We start from the raw sequence: 19,199 nt of genomic DNA, 5'->3' as shown, positions 1-19,199 counted from the left end.
CCCTGACTTTTGTTCCGCCAGCATCCCCCCCCCCCCCCTCCCCGTCACAACTCACTTTTCAAATTGACAGGTGCTCTTTTATTACAAGTTTGTTACACATTTCAAGTGTTGGTATTTGAAGAGTTGGGATTGAGATGACAGTCTTGTTTCTATCCTTTCTATTCGACTGCATATCTCCTTGTATTTTCTCTGACTGTGCACATCACTCATACTGCTGAACTGCTGCTATCATTGCTGTCCATTCTGCAACAACACACAGAGGCCAGCAGCTTGTCTATGGTCCCTTTCCTCATGAGAACATACAGAGCTAAGTCTGCGAGAGGACTCAACCGAAGAAGCAAAGAAGACAGGTGGGTGAAGGTAATGTCACATTTGATTCCATCTGCCAACAACCAAATGATGTAGGGCAGGAACAGCAGCGTGTAAATAAGAAGCACAAGGACCAACATTCCTACAATTCGTCGTTTTTCGTCAGCGGGGACTGAGATGGAAGCGGACAGGGCTCTGAGGGTCCCAATGAGGAAGAATATGAGTAGTGGGAGGGGAAGGAGGTAAAAGGCAGCGGGGGTTGTATTTAGGCCAATGCAATGCCAAGGACGTGAAGTGACAGACAACTGGAAGGACCCAAATCACAACACAGACCACCACAGAGATCTTGATGCTTCGTCTGAAGCGGTACCACAGTGGGTGGGCGATAACTAAATACCTGTAATACAAGAGAGACACAGCTTCAGAATCTTTAGTGATATAACGGTCACAGAAGTACTGCACACATTCTGCATAGACAGACAGCTACCTTTCCAGACCGATAGACACCATGAAGCAAACACTGGCCATCAGACACCAGAGTAGTAAATAATAATTGAGGTGATAGATGTCACCAATGTCTGCACAGGTCGCACCACCAAGACGATCATGCAGCAGAGCTGAATGAGGTCGGAAATGAGAAGGTTCATGACGAAGATCGGAGCAACATGATCCTTTTGCACCTGCAGGAAGACATCGGTAGAAGAAAAGAAAGCAGCTGTAAACATGTTCTGACCCATGATCTGCAGGGTCCAATCAGCTTCATGCACATTTTAATTATAGAGTGAATTAGTACCGTAAATGTAGAGGTCAATAAAACACATCATCCCAGCCCCCTGACACCACATCAAGATCTTACACAGACAGATACAGAGAAGAGCAGCCAGAGAGCACAGACCTCCAACATCCTTACCAATCATTTTGAGCAAAGATGTTCGCATTACCTTTTGAGTGAAGTCATATTAGATTAGTCCAATGTGCTAAGAAGGGCTAACATGCTAGCATCTGATCCGCTGAAAGGGAGGAGGCTAAAGTTTTCATGCCGAGTACACCCGGACCCTCAAATTAATATGAAGCCTATGCAATTGGTACATACCAGAAAATAAACAGCAAAGATGGCCGTGAGGGTCAAAGGAAGGCCGATACAAATGATTATGCACGTCACTACATATGAGATGAATCCAGTTTGTCCACTATATTCGTAGTTGCTGGAAGGTGTCCAGTCATAGTCATCAGAGATGTTCCAGGATGTCTCGCTGCTAATGTTCAAACAGTATAAGTCCATGTAGGAACTTTCCATTCTTCAGAGTGAAAGCCTGTTTATGAGATCAGATTGTAGAAGTTAGTATGTTGTTTAATATTTACCGAAGATTGTTATGGTATCAAACATTTCCAATATTTGTTACATTATCTGCTAATAATATGGAATTAAATGATACAGTTTCACATAGTGCAACATGTTCTGGTGAAGCAGGGGCGGAGCCTGACGTTCACGCACCATTAGAGATGTTAGATGTTAGAAACATGACAGTTGAAAAGGATAAACCATGATGCTGCAGAGCCCGTTTAGTGTCTAACTTTTCTATAACTTTCTTCATCACTGAGTCTAAAACACAACAAATGTTGAGGATGATCATTTTCTCTCCTGACCTCTACAAAGAGGCAAAATATGTCTGTTACAGTTTTTAAGTTACATAACATTGGTTGGGTAGGAATTTAGTGCATTACTTTTAAACCTTTTGGTATACTATACTGGAGTAAAGATTACAGAATCAATGTTTATTAATGCCCCTGGTGCTCATGGGAGGTCTGTACTGCAGTCACAGAACATCGTCCAGTGTTTCAGGCATTTAAAGTAATGTTTAATATTACCCGTCTTGAGTTGCATAACATACCATCAATAATCATATTTACAACACACACCGCTCTTTTGCATATCTCTGCAAACTGCAAATATAAATACCTCTCAGTGGATTAATATTTGCACATAATCTAAAGTAATTACACAACAGTTAATATACTAACAATAATAACAATAAGAATAAGAATAATGACAAGCAAGTTCTAGATATCTGGACTCCTTTCCTAATATGTCTAAAGAGTAGTACTACATTTTATTTAATTGCTTTCATTAAAAATACTTATTTTCCCCATGTTTTTTAAAAACCCAAATGAAATAAAACATCAGGGGTTTAAACACAGTAGTCTGTGCACCTGCAGGGCTGCTTGTTAAATGCTGCATATTTATTTGCATGACTGTTGCAGTTTCTTTATCCTTTTTCTTTTAAACTATATAATATAATGGAGCAAAATGTACCTTTGAAAGCTGCAACACACGACCTGGATGAGTTCCTGACAGCAAGGAGATGTCTTGTCCTCTACAATCAAACAGTCTAGATTGCATATATCTATGATGTATATCATAGATATATGCAGTGGGTTGATGATAATCTTCACTTCCTCTTTTAAAGGAAGAAAGAAAAAATGAGTAAGGCCTAAATATGCATTAGCGTGTGAGGGACTGGGGCAGATAAAACTCCACGTTAAGTCCGTATGTTTAAGGTTTTCAGTTTTGAGTCAGCAGTAGTTGAGCTTGTTGCAGCTTTTAATACTTGAACATTAATATGCTCTTGTACATATCCAGAGCAGCCCCCCAGCTGAAAATGCTTTCCTGTGTGCATGAGATGGACTTCAGAAAGATTTGGGGGAGACACTTTAAAGTCAGAGGTTCTTTAACAAATCTAAATCTGCTGTCTTTGTCCACCATGTCCTCACAGTGAGTAATGACACACAGTACTGCCTGTACATCTCTGATTATAATCTTCTTCTGAACATGTGTCATGTGCATTAGCTGCTATAAAGATGTAGTTTATATTTAGGTTTGTCTCATCCTTGGTTTCCTCTGATTTTTTTACAGATAATGCAAAGCTTCTTCACGCAATAATGTCCTGAATACAACATGCAACACTTAAAGAAGAAACTAAACTAGACAGGCATTGGTTTGGGAACCGAAGGCGATGAATTACTAAAATGAAGTATGGATTTAGTTTACTCTCAACCTCTGCAGTGAGGACATGTCAGCAGGTATTGACCTCTCTAATAAACACAACAAGCTGTAGTTCTCCAGTAAATGTCACTTACATTTCTGTATTATAAGAACTGGATAACGGCCTTAAAGATGGCGCCTAATCAGTCCAATGAAAATTGATCACATGGTGCATATGAGTTTCCTAGCAACCGGATTTACTTCCTGGTTATGCAGCCCACTGAACATGTGCAGTAGTGTTTCCCCCACTGGCCATAGACTTTACATTGTGGCGCGTCAAAGATTTTAAAATCACGTTTTACAAATATAAAACCTCTAGGGATCAAACATTGAGAAGAGAACAGTTATAATCAACCTTGTTTTATAAACCTTTTACAACCGTGCTCTATATGGGAACTGCTTTTCAGGTATCAGATTAGAATCTGAAAAGGAACAGAATCAATATATCTTAACACATGGTCAAAGATGTAAAAGCAATAACTTTAATATATGTTACAAACATCATAAAAACATTCAGTTAAAAGATCGAAAGCTGTCAAATGACAGCGTCAAATTGTTAAACTGTCAATGAACAGATGACATCACTGATCCCCTGCAGCAACTTCCTGCTTTTCTGTGTTTGCTATATATATATATCTATATCTATATCTATATATATATATATATATATATATATATATATATATATATATATATTATATCTATATATATTATATCTATATATATATATATATCTATACTATCTATATCTATATATCTATATATATATATATATATATATAATCTATATATATATCTATATATATATATATATATCTATATATATATCTAGAGATAATATATATATATATCTATCTCTCTCTATCTATAATATATCTCTCTATCTTCTATATATCTATATCTCTCTATCTCTCTATATATCTCCCTATCTCCTCTCTATATCTCTATCTATGTATCTATCTTCTATCTATCTCTATCTCTCTCTATATATAGATCTATCTCTCTTATCTATCTCCTCTCTCTTGAGAGAGTAATAGATATAGATCGCTCTATATATATATATACATATATAATTATATAATAGATATAGAATAGATATATAGAGATAGAGATTAGATATAATCTTCTATATAATATATAGCATATATATATAATATATATACTATATAGAGATATATATATATATATATATATATATATATATAGATAGATAGCTAGATATATCTATATATATATATATAGATGAAGTGAATTTCAACATTTTGAATCCAACATTGGATCTGAGACTGCATCGTCCTCACACAGAGGTTTTGAGTTGTGGTTTTCATTGCTGCTGGCACCATCTGCTGGTTTGGGTGTTTGGGGCGGGGGCAACACTTTAACTTGAAACACGTCCCACTTCTCAGATATGAGTCCTTTGTTGAAGAGCAGCGCTGCCAGGTAGGACACCAGCAATATGGTTGCAAAAGGCAACCAGCATACAGAGGGTCCTGATGGGGGAATACTGAACGTAAACACCGTCTTCAAGGGTGCATCCTGGGAAATGGATGGCAGGTGGGAGCCCGACCAAGGGCTCTCCACTCAAAAGTCTTAAAAGAAACCCAGCCAGGAAGCCCACAGCGGCACCGTAACCGTTGGATATGTTGAAGAAAAGCACGCAGACCAGCTGCGGGAACATCATGATGTAGGCGATCTCTCCACCCAGGACCCAGAAAGCCATGACACCTGTGTGCAGGAAGGTGAGCGACGTACCGGCCAGACCGAAGACGACCACCGACATACGAATCACCCACCGGATCTCGTTCTCTGATGCCTTCAATCAAAATAAATAAAAGAGGAAATCTGTAAGGTAAGCAGCAGCTGATACATTTGCTTTTCCAAACCTCTCCTCACTCTTAGTTTCAAAGTATTTGTTGTTCGTCCCACCTGAGACTGTTTATAAGAACTGGACGTAAACACCATGACGGCACCCATTGGTTTGTCCACTATGGTTTTAAAGCCTCCAGTTTGGTATTTTGGCCGTCGTCATCTTGTTGTTTTTCTAGGCCATCAACATTCTTGATATTTTACAACCAGCAGTGACACGAGAGGGGGGAGCAAAGTACAACCAAACGCTGATCGAGACATTTTTAGGCGACCAAAATGTTAGAATAAATTTTCAGGAAGTGAAAATAAAGGAGTCGCCCCCTGCTGGAGGTTACAGAGAATGCAGGGTTAAGGTGTAGAGAGAAGTGGAAGGTGGAGAAATTAATATCTAATGATTTGCTAAATGTGCTACAGGTGGCTTCATAGAAGACATCTGACCGGCATGAATAAGAGCGGTATGAGTGTTAATGTGCAATGGCACTTCAAAAATAACAACCAACAATTAAAAAGTACTGCTAAAAACAAAAAAAAAGCTAAAATGGCTGAAGGAGAGGTTTACCCCACCAGATAAGGGCAAGATACATATTCTACATTTATGGTCAGAGTAACAAGTAAAGGAAGTTATCGTCATACACAGACTGTGTGTCACTTATGGAGAATGGAATTGAATAATCTATTCTTTATTCCAGAGTTATGTATATAACTTCTTAATGTTTTTACTTGAGTTACTTAAATTGATTTCTTAAAATGTTAACAACTTGATCAACCTGTAAATCTTTCATAAGACTTAGCTTGCTGAAGTACTGATATAGTTTTACTTATTTAAACTTAAATCGAGTGGTTTTGGAACTAATAGTCACATCTTAAGCATTATTTTAATTTATAGCTTAAACTCTGTATAAGGGGAGGTCACTCCTAAAGGATGTCATGAAGAGAAAAGCAATAGAAGGGATTTATAATTATATTTATACGTTTTATACATTATGACATGGTTTTAGAAAAGTGGTTTCAACAGGTTTATGTTTAACTCCTGCTGTTGCACTGATGTGACCAGTGAGGTGCGGCTTCCTGTGTGAAAAGGCTCCTGAGGTGTTTCTCTTTAGGGGCACATCAGGTGCTAACTGTTGCAAGAATGTGACTGCAGAGATGCATGTACGAGAAGATAAGGATTCTGTGAAGTCCTGAGCTGCAATTTATGGTTTGACTGGTACTCACAGGTTTGAGGAAGAAACATTGGAACAAACGTCGGTCGAGAACGCGCTTGTGTGACCTGTTAAGAGAGAAATGCCCTCGAGATATAAGAGGTCGTTTCTTGGGGATCGAGCGGCGAATATGACGGGCTGAGGAGCTCTAACACGCTTTACATAAAACACAATTTTAATTACAACAAGGGACATGATACTCCCGCAAGGTAATCATATCTTAATCAGATAAATAAGAGCTGCTAGAGTAATGAAGCTAAAAAATTCTAGATGGACACGCAGCTCTCGCCTCTACAGAGAGACAGGAGGGTCATTTTCAGGAGAAATCAAAACGAAAACCTAAACTTTAGATGCTAGAGGTAGAATAGATTAAATACTAAATTGACCACAAGTAGTCACAAGTAGAAAACAGTCCACCAGTTGAATACACAGACATACACAGACGTGGCGATGTCGGACTCTGGCTCGGATATTTCGACAGAATCGAGTGACAGTGAGTCGTCTCGTTGCACCTTGAAGAAGAGGAGTTTATTGAAGAGGATGCCGGTGTCGTGGATTTAGATCATGCGGGCGAGTTTAACGTGGTGGAAACAGAGCAGCGCGAGACACAGTATTCAAGATGGAGACACAGACGGGCGCGAACATGCTGATGATGGTGATGGTGAATCTGGATTTGGCGGAGATCCTGTGCAACAGAACACAGACAGGTATATACATTTGACTATAGTTCATAGAACTTCTCAATAAATAGTAAGTACATCATAATAAAACGTAACATTATCCTCGATCGTAAATAGATCGCAAGCTATCGTTAGCTTGCTATCGAGTCGATAGCTTGGTTTCCATGAACTGTTATGAACCCGACTAGTTGTCTGCACATTGCTCGATCCCTAAACATTTAATTACTTCTATACTTGGACACATCGACGTCTGTAAAGCTTGATAACTTGATTCTCTCTCGAAGTTTCTGCGGTTGAGGTTCTATCGTTGTGTCTGATGTCAAACGTCATATATTACGAGGCTGTATATAAAGCATTAGCTATTAGCTAACAAACAGACCGGAGGACAGCACTGGTTTATAAAGTATAGTCTATATACTGACCGTCTCACCTATAGTGCTTACGAGCCTGTTGTCAAACACAGGCATATAAATAGTATGAAATTAAGATGACGGCTATTTGTATAATGGTACTTCAAACTCATTTACATCTACACTGTGATTATTGTTCTGTAAATGCTCTTATTCTGTCCTTGTACTAATTGTTATGTTTTTGCTATGAAGCACTTTGGGCTGCAATTCTTGTATGAAAGGCACTATACAAATAAAGCTTATTATTAGTATTATTATGTATTATCTTGTATGTTACAGAATGTATCACTATGTGGCATACCGCCAGCTGGTGAGAACTTGTTGGGGAATACTTGGTAAGAACCACAGACTGCCATTCAAAAGATCTGTGCTACGTTTCCATCTGACAACTACACGTCATTCAACTATCAGCACTTTATTAGAGTCAATAACAAAACACAACGTCAGTTCAGTGATTGGATCTGCTTCTGTGCAGCACAACAGCATCCCTCTGGTTTGGTTCTTCACTGCTGAGTGGATCTGGGACTTCCAATGGTTCCTCATCAACATTGTCTTGGCACAAAGCGTAGAGTCTCGGTCAAGAGTTCAGTAACATACTCTGCAAAAGATATGTTTTATAATCAAACATTATATATAATATGTGTGCGTGTGTGTGATTGTATATGTATAGATATATATAAGATATATATATATATATATATATATATATATATAGGATATATCTACATATATATATTATATATGTATATATATATATATATATATATATGTATATATATGTATATATATATAGATATATATATATCATCTATATAGTATATAGTATTATATATGTCTCTCATCGAATCCTCTCATCTCTCTCTCTCTCCTCTCTCTCTCTCTCTCTCTCCATCACCTCTCTGTCTCTCTCTGTCTCTCTCTGTCTCTTGTTCTCTATGTTATCTCTGGTCTCTCTGTCCTCTCCTCTCTCTGTACTCTTATCTGGTCTCCCCTGGTGTCGGCTCTGTCTCCTTCTCTCTCTCCCTGTATCTCTCTCTCTCTGTCTCTCCTCTCTCCGCTACTGCCTCTCTCTACGTCTCCTGTCTCTCTGTCTCGCATCTCTCTCTCGTCTCTCTCTCTCTCTCTCTCTCTCTCTCTCTCTCTCCTGTCTCTCTCTCTGTCTCTCTCATTCTCTCTCTGTACCCTCTATCTCTCTGTCTCTGTTCGCCTCTCTCTCTCTTCTCTTCTCTCTCTCTCATCGCTATCTCTCTCTCTCTCCTCTCTCTCTCTCGCTCTCTCTGTCTCTCTCTCTCTCTCTGTCTCTCTCTGTTCCTCTCTGTCTCCCTGCTCTCTCTATATGTATATATATATATATATATATACGTGTGTGTATATATATATACATACATACATATATATACATACATATATATATATATATGTATGTATATATATGTATGTATGTATATATATATACACACACGTATATATATATATATATATATATATACACACACACACACACACACATATACATATATATATATATATATATATATATATACACACACACACACACACACATGTACAAAACACAACTTTACTAATAAATCTTTCAAACCAGCTTGAACTTGTATTGCATGTTTATACATGTCTGCGTAAAGAACATATCTAATAACATTCATAATAAAAGATGTGGTTGAATTGATTGACAGAGCAATGATATCAAATCAATTAAATATATGAATTATGTACATGCATGTGGTGATTGTATGTTTAACACGTCATGTGCAGGTCTACTGGTACTACAACTGTAATGTACAGATGACGTACAGTCTGTATACTTACTGCTGTACACACAGCTCCCTCCCCAGTGTGGACGTCCAATAGATGGTCGCTGATCATACAGGTGTCCTCAGTTCTGTCAGTGGCTTCATTCACCAATGTTTCAACACCTCTGTAATAATAGGGTGATCGTTAAACGTTAAATAGACTCACGCTTTTACTCAAACTACAGAATAAAATGGGGAAGCCTGTTATAAACATTGAATCTACACTTAATTAAGATAATGAAGTGTAATTAGCTTTAGTTATTAATACTACAAACAATAACACAGATATCAGCTAGGGCCTGGTGTAACCTCGTTACATACAGTAGGTCTAGAGCGATGATGGCTTTATGCTTGTAACAATAAATACAGTAAACAAGTAGCACGGCGTACCTTCGCTCTCTCCCTTTTGGCGAATGCATTTCGTCGTCTCTTGGTGGAGGACTCTGCACCGGCGGACGTGTTTGAGTCGGCGTGCCGGCTTGTGCTGGCTGGGGTCTCGGCAGTATTGTAGGCACAGCTTCTGCGTTCAGTTTTAAATTCTTTTTGAATCTCATTTCCTTGGCGAGCAGTTTGTTGGAAACACAATCTCTCAAAGTGCTGCCCACAAATCGACGGTTTCATCGACGCACTTGTCTTGTCCATAAACGCGACATTTTATCCTCTTTTGGCCACAGAAAGCTGGAGACGGCCCCACACCCCCACACAACACATCGCTTCACAAGTATCCTTGAAGATCGATTGTTTTCCGTTCTTTCTCGTAATAATTGACAGCAGTCTTTGCTGGACGCTTCAACGCAGACGAACACTGGCGGCGGCTGTAACGCAGACGAACACTGGCGGAGGCTGTAACGCAGACGAACACTGGCGGCGGCTGTAACGCAGACGAACACTGCCGGCGGCTGTAACGCAGACGAACACTGGCGGCGGCTGTATTCTACTTGTGACGTCATCGCCCGAACATTGCCGAAGTGGATGCTCTCGGCGCAGCGATCAATTGTTGTTAGCGGAAGTCATTTTTATGCTGTTATGATCGTGATTTATTACGAATACATCAATAATAAAAATATATATATGGCACATTTCACAATAGATATGCAACCTCTATCATATACCAGCCCAATAACACTGACGACAGATCATTTCGTAGGCCCTTAAGAAATGCTTTTTCTTCAAACTGAGAGGACAGAGCGAGGACAGACAGAGCGAGGACGGAGACAGAGCGAGGACGGAGACAGAGCGAAGTCCTCGCTCTGTCTCGGACAACATTTCAAATTCCTTTTCAATGTGTGTGTTTTACTTCCCCCTCAATCTTTTCAAGAATGACAAGAATGTTTTTGACAAACATTTCAGGAACAAACTGAGACTGAGATCTAAGCGTCTTTCTAGAAAAGCGCTATACAAATCTAATGTATTATTATTATTATTATTATTATTATTATTATTATTATTATTATTATCTGTTCAATGATAAATGTGGCTACACCGAGGGTTGCAAAAGTCCAGGGATATTCAAGGTGAAACTTCCATGGAAATGTATGAGAATTAACGAGAAATAAAAGAAATTCAATGTAAATATAAGTTTATCTGCTCAGGCTGTATTTACATCGTCATAAGCAGATAAAAACAAGATCATAGCCATATCAGAAGAAGACAATCTATCTGCAACTTTGCTGAATTCTTTTAATTCAACGGCTTTTAATGTGTATTTCCCCCCAAATAAGTTCCTTATTAAAAGATAAGATCTTTGGAATCGTGCAATAATTCCCAAAATTAACTTCCCTTGGAAATCTTCTGTAAATGTACCTGAACATCTTCGACCCTTTGCTATCCTAGCTACCATCTGACCTTCCACCCTCTTCTCTAACCTTTACCTTGGTCCTCAGGATCTTGGTGTAGATGTTTGAGGAGAAGATGGAGGCTGCAGACAGCAGGGCAGAATCAGTTGATGACATTACGGCAGCAGCCACAGCTCCGATGCCCACAACGGAGATGTAGGGCGGGGTTAGGTGCTGCAGGGAGAGCGGTAAAATCAAACCCGTCTGACCTCGTTCAAACGGAGACGGAGAGCCGTACGAAGTCAGGTTCCAGTCTAAGACACACAAAGAGGCACAGGATGAATCACACTGTGCAGTGCAGCAAGTGTGGGAGCAGGATGTGATGTCTAGAGCTACCTACAGCACAGTTAGTGTGCTAGTTCTTCTAGTAGCAACTATTTCCATTTAGCAACATTTGGAGAAAATACAAGTTTACATTTCAAGTTGAAAGGTATTCAACACGACTGCTTTACCCGTTGATGCAGCCACTGCCCCAATAAGCACAGGAGGAATCCCAAACGTGGGTATGAGAAATGCTGCAGCGTAGCATCGCAGCTTAGCTGTGGCTGAGGAAGAGGCCGATAAGGTCCTCTGGTGGAAGTCCTGGAAACCGAGATCTCCTATACTCTTGGAGGGAAAGAGAAATAAGAGAAGAGAGAATCATGAAGGCAACAATAATACAATTAGAGGTACAGTAGATCCACATACATGTGGGTTTTTATTGTTAATTGTTTTTACTTATAGTTTCTAACATTGATGACGGCTGTACTCCAAGGTGAACCAGTATTTCCACAGTAGAAGACATGGTAAGTGGTTTACAGGGTAGATATGCACATCTCACGTGAAATTGAGCTCTTTTCCCGCTCATGCATCCGCCTGGATTAGTCTCAAAGCATCACATACTTTCATCTTACCAGCAGCAAGAAGATATCGAGCCACTTCCAGGCTCTGTCTGCAGTCAGAGAGCCGACCCATGGAGACTGGAAGGTGTGGTTGAAAGACGTGGTGGTGATGTCAACGGAGGTGGGGCTCATGAGGAGGAATGGGACGCACACCCACTGAGGAGAGAGAGGTACACCATGTAAGCCCACCTCTACCTCATCTTACAACTGGACAAACAATATGCTTTGTCAGGGGAGCGGAGCCTTGTTAGCAGGTTAGAAAGCAACTATGCAGCTGCCATTCACCAGGGCCGTACTCAGCTACACCCGTTTAACTCTCCACCTCAAAGTGGAGACCTTCTGTCTCTTCCTCACATTGTATTCAGAGTTTTGAAAGAAGTACATTTTTGACTCTTGTTATTTGTCTTTGTTTGTAGTTCTGCCACATACAAATATATAATGGTGGAAAGCTTCTTTTTTGGCCCTAATGTTTTTATTTGGTCCGTAATTTGTGCACCAAAACTGAGAGCATGGCTTCTGATGATGATTGTGAAATACCAACGGCAGAATTAATAATCATGTAAATGAGTCACCATTGAAACTGCTGTGAATCCAAACTAATTCAGATGTGATTGACCAAATTACCGAGGTGACAAAAATGAGAGTGAGCTGTATGACGTCTGTGTAGGCCACAGAGTAGAGACCTCCCAGCAGGGTGTAGGTGATGGCCACCGCAGCAGAGATCCAGATGCACACAGCGTAGGACAAATCCAGGATCACACTCATGGTTACTCCTATGAAACACACATGCAGTTGCCATGCACACTTAAAATACACAGATAGTAAACAGAAGAGAAACAATCCAGGAAAAATTGTTAACATATCAAAGGTAAGAAACGATTGGTTCTTTGCTGCAGAACAAAAAGAGCAGAGTGCAGCATTTTACTGAGAATCTCAAACGCTGTAAAGCAGTTTGCACACAGCGACATGTTTATAGAGATCAAGAAGTAGTTTGATAAATTGTTACCCAAGCTTATCAGAGTGGATGTCACCCAAATAATCTCCGACATCAGCGGCGCCACAGACAGAAGTCCAGTCAGTCTGTTTCCGTACTTGATCTGGAAAGGGTCCATCATGGTCACGTACTTCCTGTCTCTCATCGGCTCAGCGAAGAAAAGACCACCTTGAGAGCAAAAGCAGGAGAGTTGCAGTTGGGATTTCATCGCACCACTGGATGTTAAATCTTTCATTCATTCTACTCCATCTGTGCGTCTACGCGTTCTTTCAAACCACCAAACATAAAGACTCAACTTGAAACTGGAAGTTAAGGCGGGATATATAATAAATGTATTTTCTTAATAATGTGTTACAGCTTCCTTGAGCCAAAAAGGAATTTGCACTTTGAACAAAGAGATGATTATACCCGTGTCACGTGTGTTTCCTTACAGCCTCACTTTACGCAGTAAGTTGTGTTTTTTCGGTGCAGACTTTGAGTTGCACCAGTTTGGTTTGTGTGTTAAAGTAGGAATGGATAACTTCCATTAGGATTAGGGTTAGAGTAATCCTGAGAGGAGTTGAAGTGTCAGTTAGTGTAAAAAAACCTTTAAAACAAAGAGAACCTCACCAACAATGAAGGCCAAAGAAGCCGCCAACGGCATCACGGCCCAGATCAGCCCCAACTTCGGATCATACACGGTCTCAGCTGTGCCGATGATGAAGGTCCCGCCAACCCAGGTAGCTGCAACACACACACACACACACACACACACACCATTTTCAAACTTCAAATGTTCTTGCAGGAGACCTTTTGTAAATGTCCTTGGAGTAAAGCAAATGTTGCATCTCGAGACAATAAGAACGATAAGAATGTGATCACAGCTGCATTCTGTGTCTTCACTTTTATCTATGGAGCAAAACGTTTGACGCTCTCACATTTACAAACTACAACCTCAACGAAAGTCACATGTAGGTTGTTCAATGTTATTGTAACTATTCATACTGTTGAACATAATGTTTTAAACACTAGTTATGTAACTTCTATTCATCTGTCTGCTTATACCTTATAGTGTAAAACATCTAAGTGATTCCCTCACAGTCCTGTGTTAATCATCCACAAGGGTGTAACAACAGAGATCCACATTAAAGTCAAAGATTTCAAAAAGAAGCCCTTAAACATTTCATATCCTTATGATCATTATGAATCCGTATTTAATATCATAAATCTTTTTCCTCTCTATGTTTGACCACTTCAGATCCGTTTGCATTTGCTTTGTATGATTTAAATCTGTATTATGTTATGCACCATATATTATCTGTATGGTGCTGTATTCTGTGAAAGGCACACAAAAATAAAGTTTATTATTATATACACTTTATGATGAATGTGCATTGAATACGTAACTTTAAGCTTTAAAGCTTGTAAAGCTTTAGTTGAACCTTAGTAGCCCAAAGTAATCCAAAGAATACACAACATGTTGTTGTTCACCAGTCTACAAATAACATCAATAATCAAAACACATAGTTAAATAGCTTATCTTGTACAGTAAATAAAGTAATAACCTGACATTAAAGACATTTATGAAATCCCTTTGTGTATTACTGAGACATTTCCAGGCTCTCTCAAAGAGCGGTTTTAAATGAATTAACTAAGTAATCGTTTTATTTTTGTGTCTGGTCTGGTCAAATGTATTTATTATAAATTATTATTTAAAATGTTTTTATATATATATATATATATATATATATATATATTCACTCACAACAATACGAATATATATATAAAAAAAACATAACCCACACGTGTGTGTATATATATATATATATATATATATATATATATATATATATATATATATATATATATATATATATATATATATATACGATTTGGCAAATGTGTAAAAGAAAACATGAAATAAAGAGCGAGTTCTGCGATCATGCAATCAAATGCAGTTTCATAACAATGAACCTGCAGCTGCTGCAGCGCGGCTCCTCACCACTCACCGGTTGTGGTGAAGATTCCCATTACCAGGCTGATGTCTCTGTTCCCCAGCAGGGCCATGTCTGCATGATTTGCCTGCGTCCTGCTTCCATCTCTTTTGGATTTGATGGAGGCCCAGATGCCGATCCCGAGCACCAGCAGGTAGAAGACGATGGTGGCGATGAGTCCCGGGATGTTGAGTGCCATGCTGACCGACGAGAAGCAGCGCAGTGCACGCGGTGCAGAGAATCAGAATCCTTTATTAGAGAGAAGCTGCAGGCTGCATGCGCGCATCCTTTGGAACTGGTTCAACCTGAAGATTTTATTGACTGACATGTCCGCGTGGATGTGCTGTGTGAGTGCAGTGTGTGGCTGCCAGTGGGGTCTTTATGCTGCAGGGGGGGGGACAAGCTAAACGGCAGTTTGGTCAGCTGACTCCAGCAGACAGGGGGACTGATTTTCAAATCGCTGTCGCAGCTCACTGTGATGCAGTTGCGCGGAGTCCCACTGCCCTATTTTACGGTGGCCCTGAAAGTCCAAACCCCACGACATCTCACAGAACACAAAAATATTTCACAGAACACAAAAATATTTCACAAAACACAAAAATATTTCACAAAACACAAAAATATCTCACAGAACACAAAAATATTTCACAGAACACAAAAATATCTCACAGAACACAAAAATATCTCACAAACACAAAATATCTCACAAAACACAAAAATATCTCACAAAACACAAAGACATTAAAAACACAACAAAAATAACATACAAATGAAGTAAATAAAGGTTGCATCCCAGTGTGATCATGAGTGCACCAGCAGCCGGTGGGAGCTGTGCAGCCAGCGGGCAGTGAGAGGGAAAAGTTGGGGATTCATGACCACTTGGCTTTCCCGGTACATACTGTTCATTTTTGCAATCATTACTTTATATCATCCTATCATCCTGTCCTATGAGATGAGAAGTAGTAATGTGCCGCAATGTTTCCAGCACAAGTAACTCATCAGTCCATCACTAGGCAGGAAGAAGAAGTATTTCTGTTTGTCACAGACGGACAGGCAGGGCATCCAATCATCCCTCCATCCATCGTCTACAGCTTATCCGGGGTCGGGTCGCGGGGGCAGCAGCTCCAGTAAGGAACCCCAATCTTCCCTTCTCCGGGCCACATCCAAATCAGAGACTAGGAATCATTGTCCAATACGTACCTACCTTTTCCGGTTTGATGAAATGTCGTTGTGTTTTGCCCTTCAGGGCCACCGTACTATTTGATTATGTGTGTACTAGAATTGTTATCTTTGACAAAACTATTAAACCGTGCAGCAAAGAAAAACATGCCGGGGAAATAAGAGTCGCAAAAGACGACATCATAAATTCTCAGATTTTGTTACAGCGCAGCAAAATCACTTTTGGGGATATACATAACATTTATTTGTGCGTTAAATCACACCAAATGTTGAGCGTTAAGAGCTGGAAGAGCTGCACAATCAGCGACCGTTGAAATAGAACCAGTCCCAACAACAACTTGTTATTATAACTTCATTGTGTCATCCTGCCTGCCAAGGGTTCAAAAGGATGGGATGGTTTTACCTGGAAGAAAACCTGTTTCAGACTGATGTTGATGTGTTGGCAGACAAACAAAGGCAGAGACAGACAGAGAAGAGAAGGGAAGGGTGGAGGAGGGAGGATGATGGAGACTGCAGAGTAGGCCAGTTTGAACAATGAGTTTTGAGTTGGGACTTGAATATTTCATTCTTTAAAATGCAACACAACTCGTCAAAGTGTCCAAACAGGTCCTGAATAAACAGACATGGGTGTGTGACAGTAATAAGTATGACCTGTCACTGTGTGTGTGTGTGTGTGTGTGTGTGTGTGTGTGTGTGTGTGTGTGTGTGTGTGTGTGTGTGTGTGTGTGTGTGTGTGCGTGTGTGTGTTCCATGTTGGAGCAAAGCAGCTACTGTAGCCAAAAACAAGGCAGCATTCTAGATTAAAATGTCCAGTGTGGCCGATCTGACAGCGTTGATGTGTTTACTTCTGTACACAAGCTTTGTCCTCATGCAGATATCCAGAGACAGAGAACATATTTAAGGTAGAAATAGTGCAGGAACATCAATGATTGATGACAGTTTGCAGCGTACAGTATCTGCAATTACAAGAAAAGCAACATTCCTTATGTTCGGTGGAAGATACACCCTGCATTTCAAAAGCCACACTACCTTTTAATTAAGTGTGTATCTAGTATGTCAGGTGGCTTTCTGCAGTTTGCAGTATTCTGACCCACAATCCTTTGCGCAGCAGATATATGCGCAAGAGGGTCAAAGTCGAAGGTGCCATGTTAGAACGAAGTATTGTGTCCCAATACATACTTTGGAAGTGCAGCTGCAGTGTGTACTAAAAGTAAAACTATGATCTAGGTATAATCCAGCAGACGTCTGAAACGTTTAGTAACTCAAACGCTTGAGTTCAAGCTAGAAAACTCTCCACCTGACGAAGCAGACAGACCTGAGCAACAGAAACGTTTGTTCATTGAGATGAAATACTGCAAAATAGAAGTAGAATTTCTGAATCCTCCACTTTATTGTCAGTCATTGTATCCAGAGGTCAAACCGTGACAATGAATGTACTGTGAATATCAAACGGCAAAAATAAGTACAAATATTACAAAACACATCTCTAAAAGGATGCTACAGCTGTGTTACAGATCAAAGAGTTGTAGAAAATAGAATGATTTCAATCCAGATGTACATTTTTTACAATCCTAGGTGCAAACGAAAAAGCAAATGCCTTGCCAGGTTATGTTTAAGCGATGATGTAAAAGGTACGTTAATATTCTGTAGCTTCTTCAGTCATTGTGTTGCTGCACGTGCTGCAGGATGGCACGGGGGCACACGGGGGTCCTGACTGTCCTTCTGTACGAGGGGGGGTGATGTGGAGTCATGTGACCGCGCTGTTAGTTTGTTTATAGCTTAACTTTAGCTTTTTTACTTGCGGTGATTACATTTACACTTTAATTTATTAAAACATGTAAGTATCATAAACTTTGGTCCGCCAGAGAGCTTATTTTCTGCAGTAATCCCAAATCCAATGAAATAATCCCATTGGCTTTTTGTCGAGGGAACCAGGGTGATGCTAATTTACGCGTTGGCCTACAAAAACCCCGTCCTCCCCGCAGCTCTGTGTTCTGCCTTCAGGTTCCTCTGCGGTCGCCTAGTCGTCCGGCCTCATCCCGTCTTCATGTCTGCCGCCCGTCTCTGGCCCAGGACTCGGCGGCAGCAGCTCCAAGTCTTTGGAGCTGCTTGTACTTGCAGCTCTGGCGATTCTGGTGAGCGTATGTTCGTACGGCGAGGGCAGGTAGACCATGAGGAACACGCCGTCCGTCACGTCCTGCTCGGAGCTGGCGCTGGGGAGCTGGCTCTGCCCCCGACTGCGGCGAATGGAGGACAGCAGCTCGCAGTTCCTCTCTGGGTCCTGCAGGTCCTCCAGGGCGATCACGTTGGCAAATCCCAGTTTGCCGTTGAAGCTGAAGACGTGTCTGCGGCGCCTGATCAGGAAGCCGAGGACGCTGAAGAAGAGGACCAGGAAGGAGACAGTTGCTATGGCAATGTAGGTGATGGATCCTGCACTCATGAAGGCTTCACCTGAGCTCTGGCCCTGTGAGGTACACAAAGGATGGATTAAAACATGGATTCATTAATGCGATTCATTCGTGCATTAATTAATTACATTTCACAATAAACCCTAAAAGGACCAATTCACCCACAAAATGATCAGTTTTATCTCTTTCTAATGTTTCAGCAAAAAGTGAGTTTACATCTGGATAAATGAGACTTATACATTATATATTATATTACACTGCACGCGTTGTGTGACACTTAGTAAACGGAGGTTTTGATATAGTTTCGGCTCCGTTTACTTAAATTCATCGAGCAAAACAAAGCTTTCATGAGAATAAATAAAACATTCACTTATGAAATCATGCTGCATGTTTATCATTGTAATGTTTACTTGGGGATAGATGTATATTTCATGTACTCCACTGTGCTGCTAAAGTGAGGTGATGAACGTTCTAGATAACATCTGGCCAGCAGAGGGCGCTGTGAGTCACACACATCTGTTTGGCCTCTTTATGAGAATTAATCTGTACCATCTGCACCGTCAACAGAGTGTTATTGTGAGCACACAGCCTCGATGCGTTTCACTTAA

General features: G+C 40.3%; 1 protein-coding gene and 1 pseudogene across 1 annotated transcript; both read right to left on the bottom strand.

Moving 5' to 3' along the window:
• Positions 1-206: 206 nt before the first annotated feature.
• Positions 207-1,606, bottom strand: LOC115020306 (G-protein coupled receptor 4-like; annotated as a pseudogene).
• Positions 1,607-4,599: 2,993 nt separating this feature from the next.
• On the bottom strand, positions 4,600-15,382 carry LOC115019729 (high-affinity choline transporter 1-like). Its single transcript, XM_029449273.1, is given in 9 exon segments — positions 4,600-4,819; positions 4,821-5,165; positions 11,193-11,410; positions 11,609-11,762; positions 12,050-12,193; positions 12,662-12,810; positions 13,044-13,199; positions 13,641-13,754; positions 15,020-15,382. Coding segments are annotated over 9 exon segments (1,677 nt in total). The 5' UTR covers positions 15,204-15,382; the 3' UTR covers positions 4,600-4,606.
• Between the last annotated feature and the right edge of the window lie 3,817 nt (positions 15,383-19,199).

The sequence above is a fragment of the Cottoperca gobio genome, chromosome 15, assembly GCF_900634415.1.
Source record: "Cottoperca gobio chromosome 15, fCotGob3.1, whole genome shotgun sequence".
In the NCBI taxonomy this organism is placed as follows: Eukaryota; Metazoa; Chordata; class Actinopteri; order Perciformes; family Bovichtidae; genus Cottoperca; species Cottoperca gobio.
Note: the sequence above shows the minus strand (reverse complement) of the source record. Positions and strands in the feature narration are given on the sequence as shown.